This window comes from Labrus bergylta, chromosome 11 (assembly GCF_963930695.1).
Source record: "Labrus bergylta chromosome 11, fLabBer1.1, whole genome shotgun sequence".
Taxonomy (NCBI): Eukaryota; Metazoa; Chordata; class Actinopteri; order Labriformes; family Labridae; genus Labrus; species Labrus bergylta.
Genome location: NC_089205.1, coordinates 14643823 through 14667801, shown reverse-complemented (window position 1 = coordinate 14667801; position 23979 = coordinate 14643823). Strand labels below are relative to the sequence as shown.

General features: G+C 39.8%; 1 protein-coding gene and 3 non-coding genes across 6 annotated transcripts in view; 1 reads left to right on the top strand and 3 right to left on the bottom strand.

The window, feature by feature from the left end:
* LOC109988476 (F-BAR and double SH3 domains protein 2) overlaps positions 1 to 23979 on the bottom strand; it is a 60772-nt gene that overhangs the window by 31570 nt on the left and 5223 nt on the right. For all 3 annotated transcript variants that reach the window (XM_020639976.3, XM_020639977.3, XM_020639978.3), the window contains exons 3-6: positions 12495 to 12540; positions 2329 to 2408; positions 1646 to 1790; positions 1340 to 1473 (exon numbers count right to left, since the gene is read on the bottom strand). In XM_020639976.3, the coding sequence (XP_020495632.1) occupies positions 1340 to 1473; positions 1646 to 1790; positions 2329 to 2408; positions 12495 to 12540 (405 nt within the window). The remainder of the gene's footprint in view (positions 1 to 1339; positions 1474 to 1645; positions 1791 to 2328; positions 2409 to 12494; positions 12541 to 23979) is intronic.
* On the top strand, positions 15454 to 15526 carry trnam-cau (transfer RNA methionine (anticodon CAU)). Its single transcript has one exon. It is a non-coding gene; the product is annotated as a tRNA-Met (tRNA).
* trnat-agu (transfer RNA threonine (anticodon AGU)) lies at positions 17027 to 17100 on the bottom strand. Its single transcript has one exon. It is a non-coding gene; the product is annotated as a tRNA-Thr (tRNA).
* Positions 17902 to 17975, bottom strand: trnat-agu (transfer RNA threonine (anticodon AGU)). Its single transcript has one exon. It is a non-coding gene; the product is annotated as a tRNA-Thr (tRNA).

The following is a 23979-nucleotide window of genomic DNA, read 5'->3' as shown; positions in this document are numbered from 1 at the left end:
GTATCAAAATCTAATTTTAAGTCGAAATGCGAAAATCGTAACAGCACTGTTGGCATTTAACTCCACACAATCTGGATCCAATCAAAGATAAATTAACGTCAAGTTAATGTTTGATGGAGAAAACGATCCAGGCATTTTCTACGGCATCATAACTCTGATCTCTAGCCTCTGATTCAGAGCAGCCCTCGTATATTGACCCTGAACAGGCTGCAGCTTCACAGCAATAAATCGCTGCCTGATCCAGCCATCGTGATTTATATCAATGGTGACATCAAAAAGACCCACCATGTAAAATGATGGAGTGAGCCTGTGTGTGTGCATGTGTGTGCGTGTGTGTGTGTGTTGTCTGCTTTTCTGTGCTACTGTGCTTATATATGCTAAATCTCACTGTGTGTTTTTGATTATCCTCACACGTTTAAATTAAGAACGTGAGATAATGTTGGTCTAATGTTGCATACATGTGTGAGGACGTGAGGTCTGTTTCTATTTAAGTTATCCTGCTTTACGCGCCAAGAGCTACTCCATGTAGTAAGTGTGTGTTGTGTCTCTGCATTCACACCGCTTTCTTTCTGTGTGTTCCTTCCTTGTGCCCAACAATGACTAATGCTTCTACATTGTTCTCCACGAACCCTGTAACACACACTAATAGCAGCAATGCAGTCATTTCTGTGTCTGAGTGATAGAGAACAGAAAAGAGTCGACCGGGCGATCGATTGCAGTCAGGAATCCATTGAAGCAAAAATGTCACCATGGCTGCTGCTTGCTAAGACGTGGAGGGAAACCGACACTCACAAGGACTGGATCTAACTTTTGTTAACTGTTGTACTGCAAAGTTTGAACTTGTACCTGAGATTTTTTTCTATTCTTAACAGAAAGGAACCACCAAGAAATATTTTAAATTTTAAATGCCTACAGATGTGATTCAGATTTTGATGTATGCTCTGATCCAGACCAAGAGCAGTGCATCCACTAATGTTGCAACACTAAAATTCTGTATTTTATCTTGTCCTAGAATTTGTATTTTTTGTTTTTAATCCAACTATTAAAAACACTTATTAGTCTGTAACTGGTTGCGTCTTTCAGCCCTCATGATACGATTTCTCTCTCTCTCTCTCTCTCTCTCTCTCTCTCTCTCTCTCTCTCTCTCTCTCTCTCTCTCTCTCTCTCTCTCTTTCTGACACACATGCACACACTTTGTGAGGTTAGCCAGCATTGTTCTCTTGCTGTTATTCTTTCTGACAATCTGGGCCGTCTGTTTAGTCAAAGTATTTTTTTTATTTTTGCACACAACCCGACCAAAACACACACACACAAATGCACTGCGTCATGGTGAACTCACTTGGCCTCTATGTCTGCCTTCTCTCGTACAGCGTGGGCGACCTGCTCACAGTCGTAGTATTTTTTCTTGGCTTTGGCCAACTCTTTCACCGACTCCTGCAGCTCTGTTTGAATACCGCTCAACTGATCTATGGTCTGTGAAGGATAAAAGGAGAAAACAGGCAGGTTGTAAGAGAGAGAGGAGAGCAGACCGACATGAGTCATGCTTACTGAATGGACGGATGTCAGAGAGAGAGAGAGAGGGATGGAGAACAAAGATTGCCTCGGGAAATTATGAGTAACTTCCACTGTCGACACATTCACTCACCTTTTTCAGTTGCTGTTCCTTGTAGAGTCGAACCGTCTTGGACGGCTCTGATACTTGACTTTTGTAGTTGTCGCACACGTTGAGCCTGGACTGGCTCACCTGCACTGTACCTTCTAAGTACGACCTCCACACTGCATACACATTTCTATTTGGAGAGAAAAGGGAAAAAAAATGCTGGTTCATTGCTATTACAAAACTTGCCGTCTGAAGAGTATTTGTTTAGAAAACAAAGTTCTCCTGCAGCGTGGCTAATTTCCTAAATTCCCCAGACCGCTGTGTGGTTGCTACTGTGGGCGTTAGAAACTGTTTATGCACCTGAAAGGGGAACATATTTGTGCAGAAAAGTTGCAGCAGTAGCTAGAAAAAGACAAACAAAAAACTAATACCAGTGAGATCTGTGGACTTAGTGCCAGTTGAATTCAGCTGGAGGTTTTATATTTCAGAGCCTGTGGTACAGTAAATAATGACTCATAAATGTGCTGTAACCCATACTGTGATTTTTTTTCTAGAAACTAGCAGAGCACACATTTCTTATGAGTGCAGCAACAGACTGTAGGTGCAACAACACTATTTAGAATGGCTGCAGGCCTGAAATGAGTTTAGCAGTGCTTCATGGGATATATAGCTGCATCATGCATAAATATCTCATATGCACACTTACAAACGTTTACACACACTCATACCTGTAGTCTGTTCTCTGGTCATCAGGGTTGATTCCAGGCCAGTCTCTCTTGAGGTACTGGCTTGCTAACTTCTGCAGAGCCTGAAATCATAAAAGTCAAGATAGGGCACTTAAAAACACTGTGCTAATAGTATCTATATGCTGATACTGTGTAAGAAGTCATAGAATCAAATAAGTAGTTATTATGTCATTAGAAGATTTAATTCATTTGTTCACAATGGAGCATATTGTTAGATCTATACCATGACCCCCTAATTAACAAATATTTTTTTCATAACCCATGGAATAGTTCAATAAGTGAACTTAGCAAGGTGCAAAGCTATTCCAAATAAATATACCTTTAGCAAAATGTTCCTGACATTGCTGTTGGGTATTTTGAAAATACAAGAATGCAGCGAGATTTGAAAAATGATGCAATAAAAGTGAACCAGCCAAAGCATAAAAAACAAACTGTCTGCAATCATTTAGTATCTATAACGTTACATACTTTAAACCATATATTTCAGTATTTTTCTTGGGTTGCAAGACGAAGCACTAATGAGACCTAAGCTAAGACTTGACTAGCCTAGTTCCTTATGCAACTCCCCTGAGTATAAACAGCTCTACGGAAGCTGATTTTAAATGTTCTTATTACTGTTTAAATGTGTTGTTTCCTTTGAGCGTTATATTTCTGTTCCATGTACAAAGTCTCTGCATTTTGCACTCAGTCAATCCCACTTTAAAATGGATCAGCTCTGCGTCAGCATCAGCGAATCCCCAGTTAGCTCCTGTGAGTACGAGCAACAAAAAAAAACCCAGAGGGCTTGCAAAAAAAAAAAAAAAAAAAAAGTGTAACCTACATCTTCTGGACTGGGTCACTGTGTCAGTAGTGACAACTCACAGACTCACTGGCCTCTGTGTGCCTCCAGATGAGTGTGAGTGAATGTGTTAATCCTCATTAATAACAACTACAGCATCCAAATAGAACTCAGGGACAAACTTAATAAGCCACATTCTCTTTGTATCTATTTCATCACTAGTCATCTTCGTCTGCATGTAAAGCTAATCTCTCTGGTCTGCTTTTCAAATCTTTCTATAATCAACTCTCTGCTTTTGTCTCTCACTCACTCCCTCAAGCTGGTTGCTTGTTTTCAAATTTCCACTCCTCTATCTCCATCTCTTGTTATACATATTTTATTGAATCACCTTCTACCTTCTCTCTCATCCTGCCCTTTTCACCTCTCACAGATGGTGAGTTAGGCCTTCAAAAAACATACACAACTTCTTTCTCTCTGTCCCTGGACCTGAAACTCAGCTCCTAGCATCTGACACGCATCATGTGTCCTGCGGGTGACGTTGGCGGAGTGACCCCTGGAACCCACCAGCCAGAGGAAGTCATGAGCCAAGGATGTCAAAGCTTGATCTAAAAACAACTGTCCTGTTATCTTCTCAGCGCTCCTGTTTTTGGTGAATGGCAGCCAGTGAGGGACATATGTTGAGGCACATGAAGAAACGCAGCTTACATGAAGAAAAGATAACCTATTACTAACAAGGCCACTGAAAGAAATAATTAAGAGGTGCCAGCCTCACACACACACACACACACACACACACACACACACACACACACACTCTCTCTCTCTCTCTCTCTGGGGAGTGGGGGAATGGGTTTAGGTAGTTTTGGTGAGAAAAAGTTAACGAGAAAGAGTTTGTATGTGAAGAGCACTAAAACTTAAATAAAAGCGGCTGGGATTTAAATGCCTTCCTGCAGAATAAACAGCACTCATTTGTTGGGGTTTGAGTGTGTGTGTGTGTGTGTGTGTGTGTGTGTGTGTGTGTGTGTGTGTGTGTGTGTGTGTTTGCTGGAGTGGGGGTTAAATGAGGACAGTGACTGACAGCTGAGACAACCACCGACTTGTGAGCTGGCAGGCTGACAGGAGGAGGAATGATTTGACAGCTTGATTTTAACTCTGATGTCGAGGTTCATTCACATTGTCTGATAATTAATCAGATTTTTTTTTTAAAAACCATAAAACACGCAGAACGAGTTGTCTTACTGCCCTTTCCAAAAAGTAAAGGAAAAGCTCAAAGCCGTCTTGAATAAAATCCAACTGGAAATCATGGTTGGCCCTCATTAAGTCCCCCTTGTTGATACATAGCATGTCCTTCCACCCTTTGCTTGGTGCTATTCATTCAGGATTGTTTCACATGTTCACTCCGCTGTATATTTTAATCTCTGTCAGTCATCCTTCTTCCTCACAGGAGCTATGTGCTCACATCTGCAACGTAAACGCTGTCATTTTTCTTGGTCCATTACATCCTCCGGAGTAGCACCGTCTGTGCATCAGTTCTTTGTGCGTTTTACTTCAATACTTGAGGATAGTAACACAAGATTTTCTTGTTATTTACTTGCAAATACCAGGTTTTAAGTTTGCCTAAATAACAACAGCATGATGCAGATTTGCAAAAAAGAAAAATGAAAGCTTGGTCAAGTCTGTCCTCAAGAGAGGAAGAAAACAACACTTAAAGTGCTTGTTTGTTGAATGGATATTGGATCGATCATTTCTGATCTGTATACAGTAGTCAAGGAGTTTAAATGGCTTTGCTACACATATGGCATCAGGTTCATACCTGTGTGTTGTAGTCACAGTTTCATTTAAAAAAAAGCAACAATAAGTCCTGAAGCATTATTCTAGGTTGCTCTCGTTTATTTTGAACTGACAGCAGGGCGAGTGTCAGTTTGTTCTCTCTAGTGTCCTTTAGAACTATACTTGTGATAATCTGTGCAGCCTGTATACTGTCATTAAACATTAAACAAAAAAAAAGAGGAAAACAAAACACAATGATGCAAAATGAAAAGCAACAGAGAAATTAAAAACATCTTCTGATTTGAAAATATAAAATAAAAGAGAAGAGAAGACATGAGTGCTTGCCTTAAGGAGCAACGAATCATATTCATGATAAACTCGTGAGCCTGAGAGGCTCCAAAGCACCTCTTAAAGGTGCATGATGATCACTCTTGAGATGATGAAGTGTGGCCATTGGATGGACCTCCCATGTCACTCACACTTTCCATATTGTTATCCTGCACACACCAAAGCCTGCTGATACTTTATTGCTCACAGCTTGGACTGTAGCAGAAACAAGCTGTATGCTGGAAATTCAGACCCCTTGATTACAGATCCGACATCTTAATGTAGAATCTGTAAACAGTGATTAGGCAATGACTAATGTTGAAAAACACCACACGTGACTGACATTTCACAGCATCACTGAGGTGCTGACTTTGAGGATTTCTGATCCTTGTTCTTCCTTCCCCTCACTGCTTCTTTCTAGCTTGCCCTCTTCCCCTCTCTGACTGCATCTTCTTTTTCTATTCCACCTCTTTCCCTCCTCTCCTTAGGGTTTTTTTTTTTTGTTTAGCTCACATTCCTTTTTGTTTTTCCTCTCTATTCTCTTTCCAAAGCTCTTTTCTTTTTCTTCTCTGCAGGATGTCTCATTCCTCCATCCTCCTTTCTATGCTGTCATCACCTGACAACCACCTGAACTGCACGTTGCTATGGCAACCCCTCTGCCCTTTGTATGAAGTCTGGGTGAGGTGGAAGTGCTCCTTTTTAATATAACACAAACATACAGTTAACAACAAAAAAAGACATAGCCACACACTTGTGCATCCTGTTTTTTGGACTGAGGGTGGCAAACAGGGTACCAAAACAGCAGGATATCCTGAGGAGACCAGTGTGTGTGTGTGTGTCTGTGTGTGTGTGTGTGAGAGAGAGAGAGAGAGAGAGAGAGAGAGAGAGAGAGAGAGAGAGAGAGAGAGAGAGAGAGAGAGAGAGAGGTAAAAGGATAAGAAGAGGAAGAAAGGCTTACTATTGTTGAAATTGTTTTATTTTCATTATTCTATAGGTCCCTATGATCCTATGTGTTCACCAATTTATTTTCTAAACGACAGATCAGTCCATAGGAGACATGTCTGAAGGTCTGAAGGGTAGATATTTTTTACAGTTGCAGATACTGTATGTTTATGAAAAAAAAAATCTCATGCAGACTAGTCTCAATTTTCCAAACATAAACAACTGATTTAGACCTTATTACTGAAAGAGGGACTGCATGTGGAAAATCAGAATGTCAGTCATTTTCTGTGGGTCATTTATCCCTTCACATCTCTGGGTTTTCTATACATTTAATTGTAGTTTTTTCCAAGGTCCACAAAAACTCTGCAGACAGTCACCTTATTACTTCAGCCTTCTACCTCTTCTTCCACTCACTTATTTCCTCCTGCATCTGGCTCACTTATCTTCTATCTGCTGCCTCTGTCTGATTTCCTCCAGCCTATGTGTGTCTGCCTCACTTTCTCAACTTCCTCCTCAATCAATATACTTGATTTTCACGACCGTCTCTTCCTGTCTGCACTTCTCCGGCCAGAGGCTCTCTGCCTTCTTTGTGTGTGTGTGTGCGTGTGTGTGTGTGTGTGTGTCTGTGTGTGTGTGTGTGTGTGTGTGTGTTGTCCTAGGATGTCTTTGACATCGACATCTGCACAGTAAGCTATAAGGTACAACCAGGAGATGAATGGTGGACTGAGTGAGAGGGAGTGCAGAGCTGTTTTATATTTTAAAAACAGCCAGCTATAATGAGTCGTGAAAAGATATTACAAGTGAGGCATGTGTGTCTTCTTTTGTTTGACAGAAAACAGGGAAATAAAAGAGAAATCATTACTATCTCTCTTTCCTGTTCTAAGACATCATTTTCCATTTATTAACCTTGTCCAAATCAATTTAGATCAAACAGCAGAGGCAAATACATAATTAATAGCTTGGCTATAATGGATGTGTGCACAAGCTAATACGATGCAAGATTAGGGCAATGTCTGAAAGAACAAATGGAAGTTTAAGCAGAGAAGAGAAGAGAAGAAAACAGAATTAGAAAAAAAACAAGAGGAAGATTCTTTAATTATAGATATGATTTTAAAAGTTTACAAAGTTTATATGACATACAAACCCTGACAGATTCCCACAGCATTTAAGTTGATTTACATGTTAACAATGCAATGAGGCTGCAGGGAGGGAAGTCGACACGCAGCAGCAGGCTGGCCTTTTTGGGCAGTACAGTGAAGTGTGACCCCAGCCTCAAACTATTCCAGTTATGTTGATCGTGGGAGAGGAATAGAGGACAAGAAGCAAACACACACATACCTTAACACACACGCACGCACGCACGCACACACACACACGCGCACACACACACACACACACACACACACACACACACACACACACACACACACACACACACACACACACACACACACACACACACACACACACACAGTCTGGTCTGATAGGTTAAAAAGAGAAAAGGTTAAAAAAAACAGCTACTTCACTTTCTTTTTCGCTCCGTCAACCCGTCTTCCCCACCCCTCTGCTTTTTCTGTTTGGATAAATGTGTATGACTTTCTCTCTTGATTTGTTTTTGACTGGTTTTGTCTCTTACAGCTTGTAACCGCCCTCTGTCTTCCTCTCTTCCGCTTCCTTTTTCTAAGTGTCTCTCTGTTTGGACCACCTGACTGGCTGGATTTCTATCTGTAACAGCATGAGGGTCCAATGAGAATCCAACAGTGTTCAACCTGAGTGTCTAGTGGAAAGAGAGAAAGAAGCAAGGGCAGAAGTGCCATGCAAAAATGTTATTGTTGCAGCATGGAATCATATTTTCATCAGATGCTGCAACAAAATCAAGTTTTATCATCATGCATCTCTATTAAGAAGCAACTGTAATCTCACACATTCCTGCACATAAACATACTGCATGATGCACACACCTACAATTAGGAGGGAATCCATTGTCCTACTGAGTGGGAGGGGGGGGGGGGGGTTGTTGCTAGGCAACCTCTATTTCTAAGGTGAACAAGACAGTGCAGAGGGAGAATAGTGAGAGACAGAGAGAAGTGAGGCAGTGTGAGGGAGAGGGGGAGATAATGAGTGTCTGAAACCAGAGGGGTTGACCAAAGGACGCTCACCCGTAATCATTCAAACTACATGTAAATGAAGACATGAAGACACACACACACACACACACACACACACACACACACACACACACACACACAAATCTCTTTCCCCCTCTCTCTCATCTTCCTCACTCTCTTCATCTCCTCTTGTGTGTGTGTATGGATGTTGAGGTTATAAGGACTTACACGTGGGGTAAAAGATGTGGACAGCTGTATAGAGTGAAGCTAATATGAAGCTAAGAGCCTGATGGGTAATGTATAATGTATGTTTGTCATTAAGATAAAGTGTGTGATTTAACCATTTTCTCCGAGTGTGTTGGTATGGACGCGTGTGTGTGCATGTGAAGCTGAGCAGCATGAACATATAACAGATATTCAACAGGAGACACTTCCTGGTGCAGTCTTCCACACTGTTGGCTTCAAATACTGTTTGCTTTCTGCTCAGACACCCTTCAACTTAAATGCTTAGTAAGAGAGGTATGCTGACACAGCCTTCTTCTGGGAAATATATTTTGGTTCTGTATGTCCTGACAACTCTGCAGAACACTGCAAAGTGGATGTCTAATGGGCGAAAATCACATTTCATGGTAAAGTGGAGGAAGCCATTCTTGCACACACAATGTGAAGAAAATAAACATTTGCAAATTGTCCTCCCTTAGGTCTGAATAAAGATCACGCAGCTGATCATAAGATGGAATTGCATGTTATTAATCAAAGACGCTGCAAAGGTCAACTTCTGCCTTTTTCTGCAATATGAGCAAATTAATGAGCATTCATCAGTAGAAACATTTCAAGAACTCTTCATTAAAAATTAAAAATCAATGCAGTGTATTTTGACATCTACCACATGTCTCAGAGATATTTTCTACATCATAGTTTAAGGCGTAAACATAAGTGCAACTGGGTTTAAACTAGAGCTCGACTGATGAATCAGCCAGCCGATAATATCGGCCGATATTAGCATATCCAGTGAGTATAGGTATCGGCTAATTTTGTCGCACACGTGCGCCGATATTACAAGATACATTCACCAGTCAAATAGCATGTTATTTGAGTTCATTGTTTTACACTAGCAGTTCTCTATCTGACTGTCATGAGTCGAGTGCGCTCTATGGATTACAAAAAGCATAATCACTGTCCAGACTGTGAGGTGGTGATGCACATATGCGCAGTTACTTTCGAGTTGAGTGACCATCCCGTCTTCCTTATACTCATTATGTTTTCCATAAGTCTTTGATAACTGCATTTGGGGGATCTACGGATCGAACATTGATCTAAGAAAGATATTGGCCGATATATCGCATCAGATTTTTTTTTCTCCCCAAAATCGTTATCGGTATTGGCCCCAAAAATCCCATAGTGCTGGGCCCCTGCTTAAAACCCTTTAAAGGAATAGAAAAAAGAGCATATGTGCAGCTGCATGAAACCAATAGAGTGACCAAACTTCCTGATTCATACGTTGAAGTCATTAGCCATACATCTTGCATTTTATAGAAGCCTACTCAAACTACTCAGATCATTTAAGGTTGCGGGGTAGAATTACTAGTGGAGAAAATACAAAGCAGTGGAGGCTGAGAAATGGCTACACGTATAGTCTATTTCTGAGAGGAGATTGGGCTCATTTGCATGCAAATCCCTCTACTGTCTGAGCCAAACAAGAGTTATGAATACTACGCGGCATTTCATAAATCTGAAAACAGGAAGGGAGAGTACCCGAAAAAGTGATTAAAAAAACACAAAAACATCTGTGAAAAACCAAGCAAAACAAGGAAAGTGAAACCACACGCGGTCTGCAGCAGATGTGAGAGTTTTTAGTCATTTGAGGAAACATGAAAAATAAATCAAGTCTCACCCTAAAGACCCCAAAGCACATTCAATGTGTAGTTCCCTTTAAGATCTTTTTTACCATTCATTTCTAAACATCAAGGTGATCATTTTCCTCATTCAGAACTATCTTATCTATCAAAGGAATTTCTATCAAAGTGAATTAGATTCAAATTTTGTGTCACAGTGACTTCAAGAAATTTCAGTACCCTGTTAAAATGTATCCATCTGATACTGATGAGTCTGTCTGAAGTATTTATCCAGTGACAAATCCCACATTGACATGAAATAGGGTTTCCTCATGATCGAAGTTGATCTCATCTTAAAGGCTTTTGGAGGATGCTGTCTGCAGAGAAGGTACTCCTAACTTGAGGATGTTACGAGGGCTTCTTAAATAATCAGTTCAGCTTCACCAAATTATAGCAAGAGGGCTCATGAGCAACAGACCTCGCTGTACAAGCGACAAGTGGTGGCCGTTTAAGTTTGAGTGAACAATTACTGAAGTCTTTCACTCAAACATTCTGCATTACACTTCTTGACTTTTGGCCCCTTTGACTCAGACATAACGATCTTAAATATGAATTTATTTTAACAGTTATATTTGGGTTCAAAATGTAACAAATTGGCTTAATGGCCAAAAATATCACACAGAAAGTATAGTTAACCTCTGTGCCACATGTTTGGGCTTTAGGATATGAGACAGTTTTATTATATTGATAGTTCCCTCAACACCTCTTCAGGTACATCAGTGCTTTTATATTAAATTCACTGCTGGGATTTGAACGCGGAATCTCTCGTTTGCGAGAGAGGCGCTTTCACCAACTAAGCCACAGAACCATTATAACAGCATCAAAACTGCTCTCGTAACGTCAAAATAAAGTTCCAAAGGTAAATATTTATATAAATAAACATTTCCTCTGTACAGTTCAACCAATCAGAGCAATGATGTAGCAGTAAGTGCTAGGCCACGTAGCTAGTTCCAACATTCCATTGATATGGCACCTACTTTCACAACATCATTTACCATAAGCGTTTGTTTATATTGTGAACACCTCATAATGTTTCTTGTCTGAAGAATCCAAAGTTGTATCAATGGCAATTAAACCACCTCTATATTAGAAATCAAATTTTCACTGGCCCACCTGAACCAGACTGAATAAAATCTTCTATATGAGAAGGAGACCAGACTCATCTACCAGAGGGAAAACAATCCTGTCCTTGTAGAATTGTCAAGTTCAACAGTAAAGGTTATACACCAGCTTTATTTTTGGCTCATGTCAATGGTATGAGCCTAAAAAAGAAATCGATTTTCTTGTGATATACTTGCAAATAACGAGAATTAAGTTTGCCAAAATAACAGCAGATTTGTACAAAATAGAAATGTCAAGATTTGTCAGTTCTGTCCTCAAGAGGAGAATAAACTTTTAAAAAGCTTCTTGTTGAATGGAGGTCAGATCGATCATGTCTGGTGCATTCTGGGTAGTCAGGAAATCTAAAAACGGATTGTTAGCTTCACTTTTATGCGGATATGGGTCTATTAAGACAAAAATCATTGTCAGAATATCGTCAACAGGAGCTAGTCAGTTAACAGCGGTGATAACGTTTGCTGCATGTTTTTTTTTGCTGTCCACAACGATATTTTTTTCCTGTATTCACCAGAGCCTGCTGATAATTGGTCAATACAGCTCGGACTAGAAACCTACAACAAAGAGAAACCAGAACACTTTCCATGCTGCCAATCCAAACCCCTGAGAACAGATTCTACATGAAGATGTGGAATAAATCGAGATTAGAATCACAAAGACATTGTGTAGGTAATACAACACTGGACTATTCTTCTCTTCATCATTTATTTGGAAAACATCGATTTAAGAAAAGCACTTCTGGAAATTGAACCCAGGATTTCCTGTTTAAAAGACAAGAACTATAATCAACTGAGCCACAACATCATGAGAAACTCATTTAAATGTTATGGTTTAAATCTCAAAACACAAAGAAGATGAAAGAAGTCAACTGAATCAGCTCAACACAAGTCACTGGCCTTTAAAACATAGTCGTAGGGGGCTCTCCTGCAGTCTTCCTGAAAACAGACTACAAATATGTTCTACATCACAAAACAGTAACTGCTGGGCTAACAGGGTTATTTTTGTAAAATATTGGATAAAATGAAAACACGTGTGTACACTTGAACACCAGTTGGCTTAAAATACAGAAGTGGAGCTCCAATGCAAACTGTACCAACATTAGTATGTTGATGCAGTAATTAGAAAGGTGTCCTCGCTCAGTGGCAACACCCAATCAGAACTGCAAACACAATGCATCCAACACACATTCAGCAAGAGTCCAGTTAGTCTTACCTGTGCGTAGTCCCTCTCCAGCTGTCCCTTCTTCAGACTGTAGCTCCTACACACACAGAATGACACAGGTTAGATAAAGTGCCTGAACATTTCATGTTTTATTAACATTTTTAAAAAGCTGACATGTTACCTACATTTTTCAAATAACATGAATATATGAATGTATAGGCCTGATATTTTCAATTAAATGTTGTGTATTGTAACATTTAACAGCCATGTTTGGTCTTTTCAAACAGCTCTGCACAAGCAAAATTACTTGTTTCAGTATCTTTATTTTGGACAGTTCTGGTTACAAAAAAGCCTTTCAAAATGTGCACAAACCCCTTCATGCTTTTCCCATTCTGGTAGCAGAGACAGTCAAAGCTCTTATCACTACTGAGGAATGTGCAGAATGAAAAACACAACACTAGGTGAACGATCACACAGAAAGATAATGACACACTGTTGGCAAAGTGAATGAAGCAGCATGACTGCTGGAGATGACCTCATTATGGGGCCAACACTTTTTATTGGCTTTCTTTCTTTCTAAGTTTAAGAATCATAATCAGCTGTAAACCATTCAAAGGGAAGGATGGTCATCCACACTTACCAGTAGTTTGTTGTTGTAAATGACTCATTCAAAAGCAGCCTAATACTGTCTAGTTTTATTCATTTATAAAATAAAATAAATGCCACCACATCCCAGTTCAAGCTACCTCTTTGAATCATGGGAGATGTACTGGACAAGACGGCTGCCTTCAATGACTTCAATGAATTATAAAGAGTTTTAAAATGTGAATGTCTAATTCTGCTGGGTGACTTCTTAAAATATGTTATGGATGTCCTTGAGTGCTGTATGCCTCTTCTCAGTCTTAGATCTTAATAGAAATACTATTACCCAAAGATTCACATGATTTTTGGCATTAAATCACCTCAAGCTTACTGCCATTCAGCCACATGTAAATCTTCCTTTAGTCTTACAGGTTCAGTTTTTTAGGCAACTGAGGAGGTACTGCAAGGTTTTAAACTCTGCATCTCTTGTTAAGTAAAAACATACAAACACCTGGTAAGTAAGAGTGCCCTATCGTTGACATTTCACAATCTTTATCTTACCAAAAACAAATATTAATCCCCATAAACAGCATCTATGCTATCAAGGACTTGAACAATTAAGCTTGATGGCCTTCTGAAAATAAATCAAGCTCGATTTGTAGATACAAGAGAATCAGCTCTAGATTGTGGGGCGCACAACATGACAAAGTATTAGGAACATATAGCTTGAATTCTTGTTTTTGTTGGTTGTCAGTTACAAAACGAAACCAGAATACAATATATCATCACATAAAAGCAATTACAAAAAATTATCCAAAGGCAAAAATTAACCATTTTCTCACTCCCTGAATCAAATTTGTTTTAGTAGAGAATAGTATTTATTTATGTGGTTGTTGATTTAACACGTCTTAAAGAATTTAACAGCTTCCCTCTGGCAGTTTCAGAACTGCAATTTTACGAACATTAGAGAACACAATTTATAAGCAGCCCCAGGACAAACTCCACGTGTATAAAAAGAAAAAACATGTTTGTTTATGTGTTTAATTTTATTGTAGGTTCCACTGAAGTGGATGCAGTCTGGGAAAAACTCTAGGGGATACAGCTACAAAAGAACAAGAACATACAAGGGCAACACATAGCAAGGAAGACAAATCTTTTGTATGCATAGACGGCATAATATGTGCATATCTCTCTGTGCCAAAGGCATGTCTGTGTAGTTTCTCAATCATCCAGGTCATGGTAAATGTAAAGCGTGATTCAAAGGGCAACTGGACTAACTGGTGGACAGTAAAACCATCTGGATGGTTTAGACCAGTGGTTCTCAACTGGGACCCAGTAGTGGGTCGTGGAGCCATTTTCAGTGGGTTGCGAATGTGTGCCTGGAAATAACTTGTATCAAAAAGTCTTTAAAGCGCTTTTTGAATGTGTTTGTTTTGTTTAGTTTCTTGCTTCAGCGATATGTTTTGTAACAGTACATAAATCTGATTGGTCGAAAATTACCAAAATTTGGGGAGCGTTTTTTAACATAGGAGTTGGAGGTGGGTCCTCCTGAGGCCGGACAAGTTGAGAACCACTGGTTTAGAGTAAAGATCAAGGATGACTAAACAACCACTACACAAACACATGGCACAGCATAGGAGAGCCATCTCTTCAAGACAGGATTCTGCTGTCCACTCACATCTGAATCTTTGAAGATGACAAGGTACACATCCCAGCCAGGGAATACCATTGGTTTGAAAGGGGCGTTATAGACGCTATGTGAAGGTGGAAAAACCATCCTCTAACCAAAATGGATGTTTGAGACACCATCTTTCACCGACCTACAATGCTGTTTTGAATTATCTTTCAAAACAAGTGAAGCCCCAGTCCAACCTTGGAACATGTGACCCCAACGACCCACAGACGACCGGGAGGGTTAACAACTCTAGGCGAAACTAGGTCAACGACTCAGGTAACGACTCTCCTGTGAGTAATCCTGGATGATTAGCATTCTAATGATTTTCAATTTAGAACAAAAAAAAAGCCTTTCAGAGGAGACATGAAACGTCTTCAAGATCTACAACCAGTCCAGTTGTCTTTGGCTCAAGCTTCACATTTTCCACAGGCATCATGTTGTGTTTAGCATGCTGTGTCCCTTTGTATTCTAAACAGAATCTGCTTCAGATTCCTGGGTGTAAACAAGGAAATGGACGCGATAGATTCTTACTGACTAAACCAGTCTTTCTGCACAGATATAAACCTGCAATACTTCAAGCTGTCAATGATCTACTGCGGAAGACAGGAGCACGTGTTTAGTGCTTAACTCCACCCCTGTGCATGCCAGCTGAAACATTACATGCAGCCTCTGCTTATAGCTCAGACGAGTCCACCCCCACCCTTCAGCACTGAGTCTGCAGTCTAGACCTCACTGGCTCAAACTGCTTTGCATGCCTCGTTGGCGCAGTAGGCAGCGCGTCAGTCTCATAATCTGAAGGTCGTGAGTTCGAGCCTCACACGGGGCATGGTGTTTTGAAATTCTCACAATGCTGCTAACACACCTCAGATAACAACTCAACTGAAGCTGAACTAAATGCTTGCTATGCTAAATGATCAATTTGTAATGTAAATACGCAACAGTACCACTCAGAAGACTTCTATAGAATCTTAAAATGTGTTAGGTCCTGCACATTAAAATGAGATGATTAAAGACATACACTAAAAAAGCAAGACTTCATGATCAGAAGTAAGTGTGCATGGGAAAGTGTTGCTTAATTCAGGTTTTTAAAGTACTCCCTCTGTTTGTTGTTGTTCAGATAAATGTGCTCAGTTCCAAACTAAATTAGGTTGACATTGACAGCTGTTTAATTCATCATTTCAGCATCAGTATACTGCAATACAAAGCAAGTACAAATACAGTGTGTGCAACAAAATAATCTACTGGAGTGTGTTCATTTTAAACAAACACTTGTCATCTACTGCACCCTTTTCCGCTTACTATATGGTAGGGCTGGTTAAAAATATCGATTCATCAATTATTATCTTCCCAATTCAACATCGATTCAGAGTCAGCAATCCTGAGATTGATTTTTTCCGTTGTAATGACACCCCTCTCCACTGTAGGTGCGGTGAATTCAGGTCAGGCACAATTGTGCACTTTACATATAATCTTTGTTCATGCCATTACAGCACTGTTATTTTTATTACGATTTTGCTGCAAATTCCGCTCAGGCACATATTGTGCACTTTAGATCATACTGTACTTGAACGTTTTAGTCTTTGTCAATTAAAGAATAATTAAATGATAAAATACATTTTTGAGTCAGTTTGTTCTTAACCCATACAAACAATGCACACATAATTATTTAACAAGAAGATACAGTGATGAGTTATTTGGGTATTCCTGTCATATATGTGAATTTTTAAATCGATATCGAATCAGGAACCAAAGAATTGAAATCGAATGGCATTTTGAGGTTGTGGACAATACCCAGCTCTACTATATGGCATATTTCAACCATAATCCTCATTCATGAACCACCAATGTCCAATGAAAATAAGCTCTGTGGCAAAACATGCCTATAATACTTACACATTTTGTTCATCAAGATCATCTTCACAAATGAACACTTTCATTTCTGAAGCGTAAATGCAAATGCAGCCGTTAATTTAACTACACCATGGTGGCCTAACTTCAGATTCACCACAACTAAGCTAACTAATACGTTTTCATGTTCGGTGTGATGACATTTAAATTTTACAAACTCATGTAGTTTTAGCCAGGTGTTAGCGAGCGCCTTTTGTAAGACATGAAAAAGCTTCAAAATTCAAAAGTGGGGCACTTCCAGATGACTTTTATGTCGTTAAAAAAAAAACTTATAAAAATCCTTAGCTTCTGATTACCAAATATCTTATTTCAGGCATCTAATGGAAAACTAATTTAAAAAGCCCATGGGCATTGAGACAGTGTCATGACACCCTTTTAATGCTGCATGACTTCTATGAACAACAACCTACCAATAAAAAGGCACTGCTGGGATTTGAACCCAGGATCTCCTGTTTACTAGACAGGCGCTTTAACCAACTAAGCCACAGCACCATACTTCCTAGCAAATTGGTTGGATTTTTAATTTGGAATTCTGGGAAGTTAGCCTGCCATAATTCACAAGGGGGGCACTTCAAAATGTCTTTTATGTCATGGCAAAAATGTTAAAATATCTTCATCTTGTGTTTACCAAAGACCTTATTTCAGGCATCTAACCAAAAACTAATAAAAAATTCCCATGGACATAAAGACCATGGAACCAGAAGTGCTAGAATGCTAATTGATTTCAGGGTTTTAGGGGTGCACTCACACTAGGCAATCTGACCCAGCCTAAGCACGCTTCACCCCGAAAGTCAAATTCATTTGACTAGTGTGAGTGCTCTGATCCACAATTCCTTGGCCCTGGCACGCTTGGAAGAGGTGTGCTTAGGCATGGTACAGTTCATGCACAAGCACAAGCACAAGCACGGGTACACAACATGGAGAGCTTCCATTATCGAGAAATCCTAGAGTGTCATGGCAGTATCTGACTAAAATCATTAAAATAGGCCACAAAGTTAGTAAAGTAGCTATCATGTTCTCTGTGTTCTCCGATGTGAGGACTCGACCGTGCTTCCCTTATAGTTTTTTTTTATTTACAAGTCCATCTCTCTTGTAAACTAAGCACGCTTCATAATTACGTAAAGCCATGCATGTGTTGTATTACAATGTTATGTACAAAAGTTAAGGCCCGGTTAGACCTGGAGCAGTGTGAGTGCAGGCCAGCAGGGGGAAGGTGTGAGTGCACCCCTGGGACTGTGGTACCCCTTTGAAGCTGTATGACTTCTGAGTACGACACACTACCTACCAAGGAAAAGGCACTGCTGGGATTTGAACCCAGGATCTCCTGTTTACTAGACAGGCGCTTTAACCAACTAAGCCACAGCGCCACAATTTTCAGGTAATTAGAGGGAGTTAGAATTTTGAATTCTGGGAATTTGGAGTCTCAAAATTCACAAATCAGGCTCTTCCAGTTGTCTTTGAAGACATAGAAAAAATGTTAAAATCTCTTGAGCTTGTGTTTACCAAATACCTTGTTTCAGGTATCTATGAAAACTCGTCATAAAGTCACATGGACATCAAGACAATGGACTATAAGTGCTGAAATGCAAATTAATGTCTAGGTTTTAGGACTCATTACGATGTCACCCTTTTAAATTGGTAACACTTCTGACAACATACTACCTACCTATTAAAAGGAACTGTTGGGATTTGAACACAGACTCTCATGCTTACGACAGGCACTTTTACTGACTAAGCCACAGCGCCCGGCCTCCATATAGTAAGTGGGATTTTGAATTATGAATTCTGGGAAATTAGAACACCAACTCAGCCCATAGCTAAGGCAGTTGCTTCTCATGGGCCTCAAATTCAAACAGACAGACAGAATGAAAGACGACTATTTGCCCAGATTCAGGTTAGACCAATATATGAACAAGTGATTACTGACGACACAGCACCAATGTAGCAAACAACAGCATGGATGCAAAGGGTGTAGGGACGTTCTCAGTATCAAATAATTTGAGAATAGATTGAGAGTAGCTGACGTTACGTCCACATTTTAAGTGTTAGATATCATTATTTCCTGGTCACGGCTGACATGGTGGATGCATGTGTAATAGACTGTTCTGTGATTGTTATGCTACCTCCTTAGACAGAAAAAAAAAACAAGGTAGGAAGGAAAAGTGTCTTAAAGTCAAGTTTAAGTGTGGTTAGTTATGACGTAAAAGGTATTAATCACCCTAAAGAAAGGAAAACGGTTTTTGGGACAATTGAAAACATTTAGGAGCTAAATAGCAGTATTGCAGGAAAATCACCTGAGTGATACTGAACAAAATAAACGAAAAAGGGGAATGGGTATAGCAAGTGTTTTACATATTTTGTCCAGATAGCAGAAAGAGAGGAGTGTCACTGTGTCAGTTTTAATTAATTGGTTCAGAAGGAGGTAAGGGACAAACAGGCAGATATGTGGCAGTACAAGGACAACATAGGTAACACTACACCTAAGACAACTGTATATAGACAGCCAATCAGCTGCTAGAAATATCTAACTACCACACTATGTATGTTGGTGTAGAATGTGTATTTCTTTTGGACACTGACAATATTCAAAGAGCAGTTCTTTTGGGTTCAGTGTTGAAGTGTTATTGGCTTTAAGATGTATAATATCAGACACTCTGATTTTTAGCCCTCAACTTTCTCCACAAGCCTTTCTCATGCCTCATCTTTCTCTTCCCACCAATCCACATGCCCATCATGTGTGTGTGTGTGTGTGTGTGTGTGTGTGTGTGTGTGTGTGTGTGTGTGTGTGTGTGTGTGTGTGTGTGTGTGTGTGTTTGTGTGTGTGGTGAATGAGACAGAAAGCAGCATCAGCATCAGGCTATGCTCAAAGAGGATTGGGAGACAGAAATGCCTATGAGTGTGTGTCTGACGGGAAATACTTAAGTGCTTGAGAGTCCGGACACTAGTGTGTGTGTGTGTGTGTGTGTGTGTGTGTATGTGTGTGTGTGTGTGTGTGTGTGTGTGTGCGTGCGTGTGCGTGCCTGTGCGCGTGCATGTGTGTGTGTCACAGAGAGGGAATGATCAAACGTGGGAAAACAGCTGAGATCAATGGTTTACAGGACACAGGCTGAGATCAGTGACAACAGGATAAGCAACATGAGTCACAGACAGAGACAGAGGAGCAGGAGGGTGGTCATGTTTTCACACTGTGTGATCTCTACATGTCATAATAGAGCAGAATCGCCTATATTGTCAACACCAAGAACAAGCATTTTATAATATTCGTTACTTTAAAGAATCTCAGAAATGTGAAAATATTTTAAATGTATTCCTCTCATCACTGCTTACTTTTGTTCTGAACTGTTTAAGAAATCCCTCTGAAGACACTCTGACATCCCTCTCAAATCTGATATCCAATGAAAGTTTGTGATGTGTGTTTTTGAACACTTGAATCTGTCTCATCAAATGTCTTCTCTGACTGATGCTTATTGCACTATCATGGTTAATTAATTAGAGGACATTTTATTTATTGTCATTGCTCTGAACAGCACTTAATAAAGCACAGAACTTGAAGCACCTGTGAGGAGTTTTTTACTGGTTAAGAAACAAACTTAAAAGTAATACTGATCTCTTTATGACCAATGGAAGCAAAAGAGACTATCAGCAGCAACAATTATTGCTAATGTTTCTTAATTCCTGCATACCCATGGCAGGTTAGGTTTCAGATGAATTGATAAACTGCATGATGCAAAACGACCTTTGTCAAACATTTTCCACAGCAAAGATAATTACTTACTTTTGTAAGAAATCAAAACATCATGTTAGCAGATCAGAGACAAACGGTACAACTTAGTTCACGAGGGGGTCATTAAAATCAAACCAAAAGTTCTTGACAGGAGCTTTCAATCTATAGTGCTTGAACAAAACTCCGGTGACAGACAAAAAAGCCGAATATGTCACTCTGACTTGGACTTTTTCCCTCCCACGCCTCCTGGTAAATTTTTCTGCATAAGGTCAGGGGTGAGCTGATGTTTGAACGCAGCAGGAAATATTCAGGAAAACTCACCGCAAGCATGCAGGAGGGGGTGATGACTTTTATATCCCGCAACCGACGCACAACCATAGACTGTATGCACACAATGAAACTGCTTTATTATATTTTCTGATCGCCAGTATGTTCGTCTCAGATATTATGTTAGTATTGGGATTGTGTTGAATTACAGGTTGGATTGATATGAACACAAAGATTCTGATAGCGTCATATAGTGGACTTTGTTGCTTCATCCCCACTTCCACTTCATTCTTTTTGCATCACATCCTGCCTTGAAGACACTCCCCCTCTCCCTCCCGTACAACAGGGATATAGACTCCCACTGTGAGGTGCATGTGTGAACATCCGACTCAAGAATATTTCAGAGGCAGTCTACCTGAAATTTTCTAGAAATGTTCAGGAATGCGTATGTGAAAAAAACTCAAGACTTGTGTTACTTGACTTGGTGCTGGGTGTTTTTGATGTTCCACTACTCAAACCAACACATTTTTACCCCCAGCTCATCAAGTAGGGCAGCTTGGTCTGTGGCCCTAAGCTTCTATATAACGATCGGCGTACCCCTGTAGTGTCAGTTTGGCATGTGCAGGGATCTGTGGGCAAGTTAGCAATAACAAATGTGTAACATCTGGCCGGACCTTCAAAATAAAGTTATTTAGAAAAGCAATGATGAATTTGAAAACTATGGCTTGACTCTTGAATCAAACTTGCTTAGAAATATTTCCTACTTCATTACTTTTAGACATGCAGAAATCATACAACAGACACTGCGAAAACAGTCGCAGATTTTCTAAAATACCAAAACGACTTGGTAAGATTTAGGGGCAGAGATCACAGTGTGGGTTTAATTGCTTCCTAAAGGCGAAATGAGCAGACTGTCTCTTAGCTATATGATAAGAATGAGACGCATACCTCAATATGGTTTCCTTTTAAATCAAATACAGAAAGGTTCAGAGATCACCTTTGCCTCATCTGAGAAAAGACGTTTACCACTATTGCCAGTGACCCTCCTGTGATTTTGAATAACCGCAGAGGTTGTCTGTGCTGTCATTTCACCAAATACATAGACTGTCTAATTATATTAGGTGGGTGTGAATCAGCATTGCATTCATTTGGGGCCTTTTCCCAAATGGGTCCTTTATTTTCTGTTCTGCCTCTCCCTAAATTATGGAGGCTGCAGCGAAAAGCATTAATGAGGACTCTGATAGCATTTTGAGTTCAAACTGAGGATACTAATCTAGCTACTCAGCATGGAGACCCATTAGGTTTTAATGATATCTGCAGATAATTCCTAGGATTTGCTAAATAAATTTGAGTGAAACACAGATTTAATTTATCCCATGCAAATGTGCAGCACAAAGCAAAGTCATTTTGGGAGGGGTAGAGGGGGATTAATTTCCTTACTCACATCAGGGCCTCAGTTCTACAGTCAGTAGTCTAGTGTCCACAAAATCTGGCACTTTGTATCTTTGTCTCCTCACTACTGCTTTCTACCAACTAATAATGCTCTTTGTAGATTCTCCTTAATAGGGCACTCCATCTCGAGTATTATTGATATAAATATTTTTGCATTTGACATAAGTTCCCTTATGGTAAAACAAAACAGTCTTCACAGCCCACTGCCATGCTATGTACTGCAAATAAGACGAGTTTGTACAGCATGTCATGTCCTTTGCAAAAAGGAGGGCATTGTGCCACTATAGGGTAATGCTGAGTAGTTCAATCTTATTAAATGTTCCATCTCTACAGAGCAAACCCAGCATAAATGAACATAACTTAAGGATAAAATTATTAATTGAAGCTCCATTTTTAAAATAGATTATGTTTTTCTTGGGCAAAAAAATGAGACCTGCATGTTTTAATGGTTTGCATTGGTTTATGTGCATGTGTGTTTTTTGTGCAGTTGAGGCAGACATACGGGAATGGGGGATTTAGTTGGATTGAGGACACCAAGTTGACTCCCTGACTCCACCAACTTGTCATCGTTTTCTCCTCTCTCTCTTTCTCTTATCCTCTCTCCTAGGGCGGCTAAAATTGAGTTGCAGTGGATTAAAACACTGCCCTTTCTGTTTCTTTCTGTTTCTTCCCTTTTCTTTTCTTTCTTTTCATTCTTAGTTCGTTACCTTTTCCCTTGAATCAATAAAAATCAGTTATCAAATCGACTGAATATGCTATAGCTAGGGACTCATGTGCATGTTTGAGTGTGAGTTGATTAAAGCCAGCCTGTGGATTAATTAGGGTAAATAACCTCAAAGCAGATTTTGGGATTTAAGAGTTAAAATCGACTGTAGGCTATACACTGGAAAATGTGTCTTCCCCAGTGTATGTGGTTCAGTCATATGGGCACACTTGCTTGTCCTATGGTCTCCAGCTATTTAAAAAAATATTTTTTTGGAGGTTATTGATGTAGCATGACATTGTTCCCTTAACCAAAGACAAGCCATGTCACCTACATAGTCTGGATAAACAAAATAAATTCCCAGCTCCCTAAAAAGTGTGTGTGTGTGCGTGTGTGTGTGTGTGTGTGTGTGCCAATGCCAATGCCCCAGTGTTAACAAACTGGCTACCTTCCTGCTGTGCTTCTTTCACTGACTGTTCGAGTCAGTATTCTGACCCTGGGCTTGGGGACAGGTCAATAATGGCTTCTTCCTGTGGAAATCCCTGCTGCATTATTAATAAAACAGTCTGAACACTTAGGGACGCATTTGCTACAATAGCTATAGAGCCTTTGCTGATTCCATATCACTTTTAGCATTAATAAAAATGTCTTCTAGATGTTATATCTGCCCACAGACAGAAAAATATTGAGTTTAAAATGATGTAAAGCAAAGAAAAGCAACAAGTCTTTATGTAACTGTCTTAAACCAGGGATTATTTAGAAAATTGCTGCTATATCTCTGTTGATTGCTAAATCAATTTATTGACCTTACCCCTGTTTACTTCTCATGTGGGGTACACACATAACAACAAACAGATTTTGCCCATGGAATAAATCAGTCATTTATTGGTAAAGACAGTTGACAGTTTGGTCAGCTGCTGCCTTGTTGTACCTCAGACATGTCTGTTTTAAACAGCTGCTCCTGACAACAGTAACAGAGAGTCAAAGTAAGGCTGTATTGAACGGCCGTCTATTTTCTGATGTGGATTTCAGAAGACCTTCACTTTTTTCATCCTGATCTTTTATGACAATTTTGCAAAAACACCAATCACTTTCTCAGCCCATTGCTCAAGCACACGTTGACAGAGGAGACACAGCAGGGGTTTGGGTCCAAGTCTCCTCATTGAATGGCAGTTTACCTAACCATTGCAAACCCTGCTGCTCCCTGACTTTGCCAACATTGGGA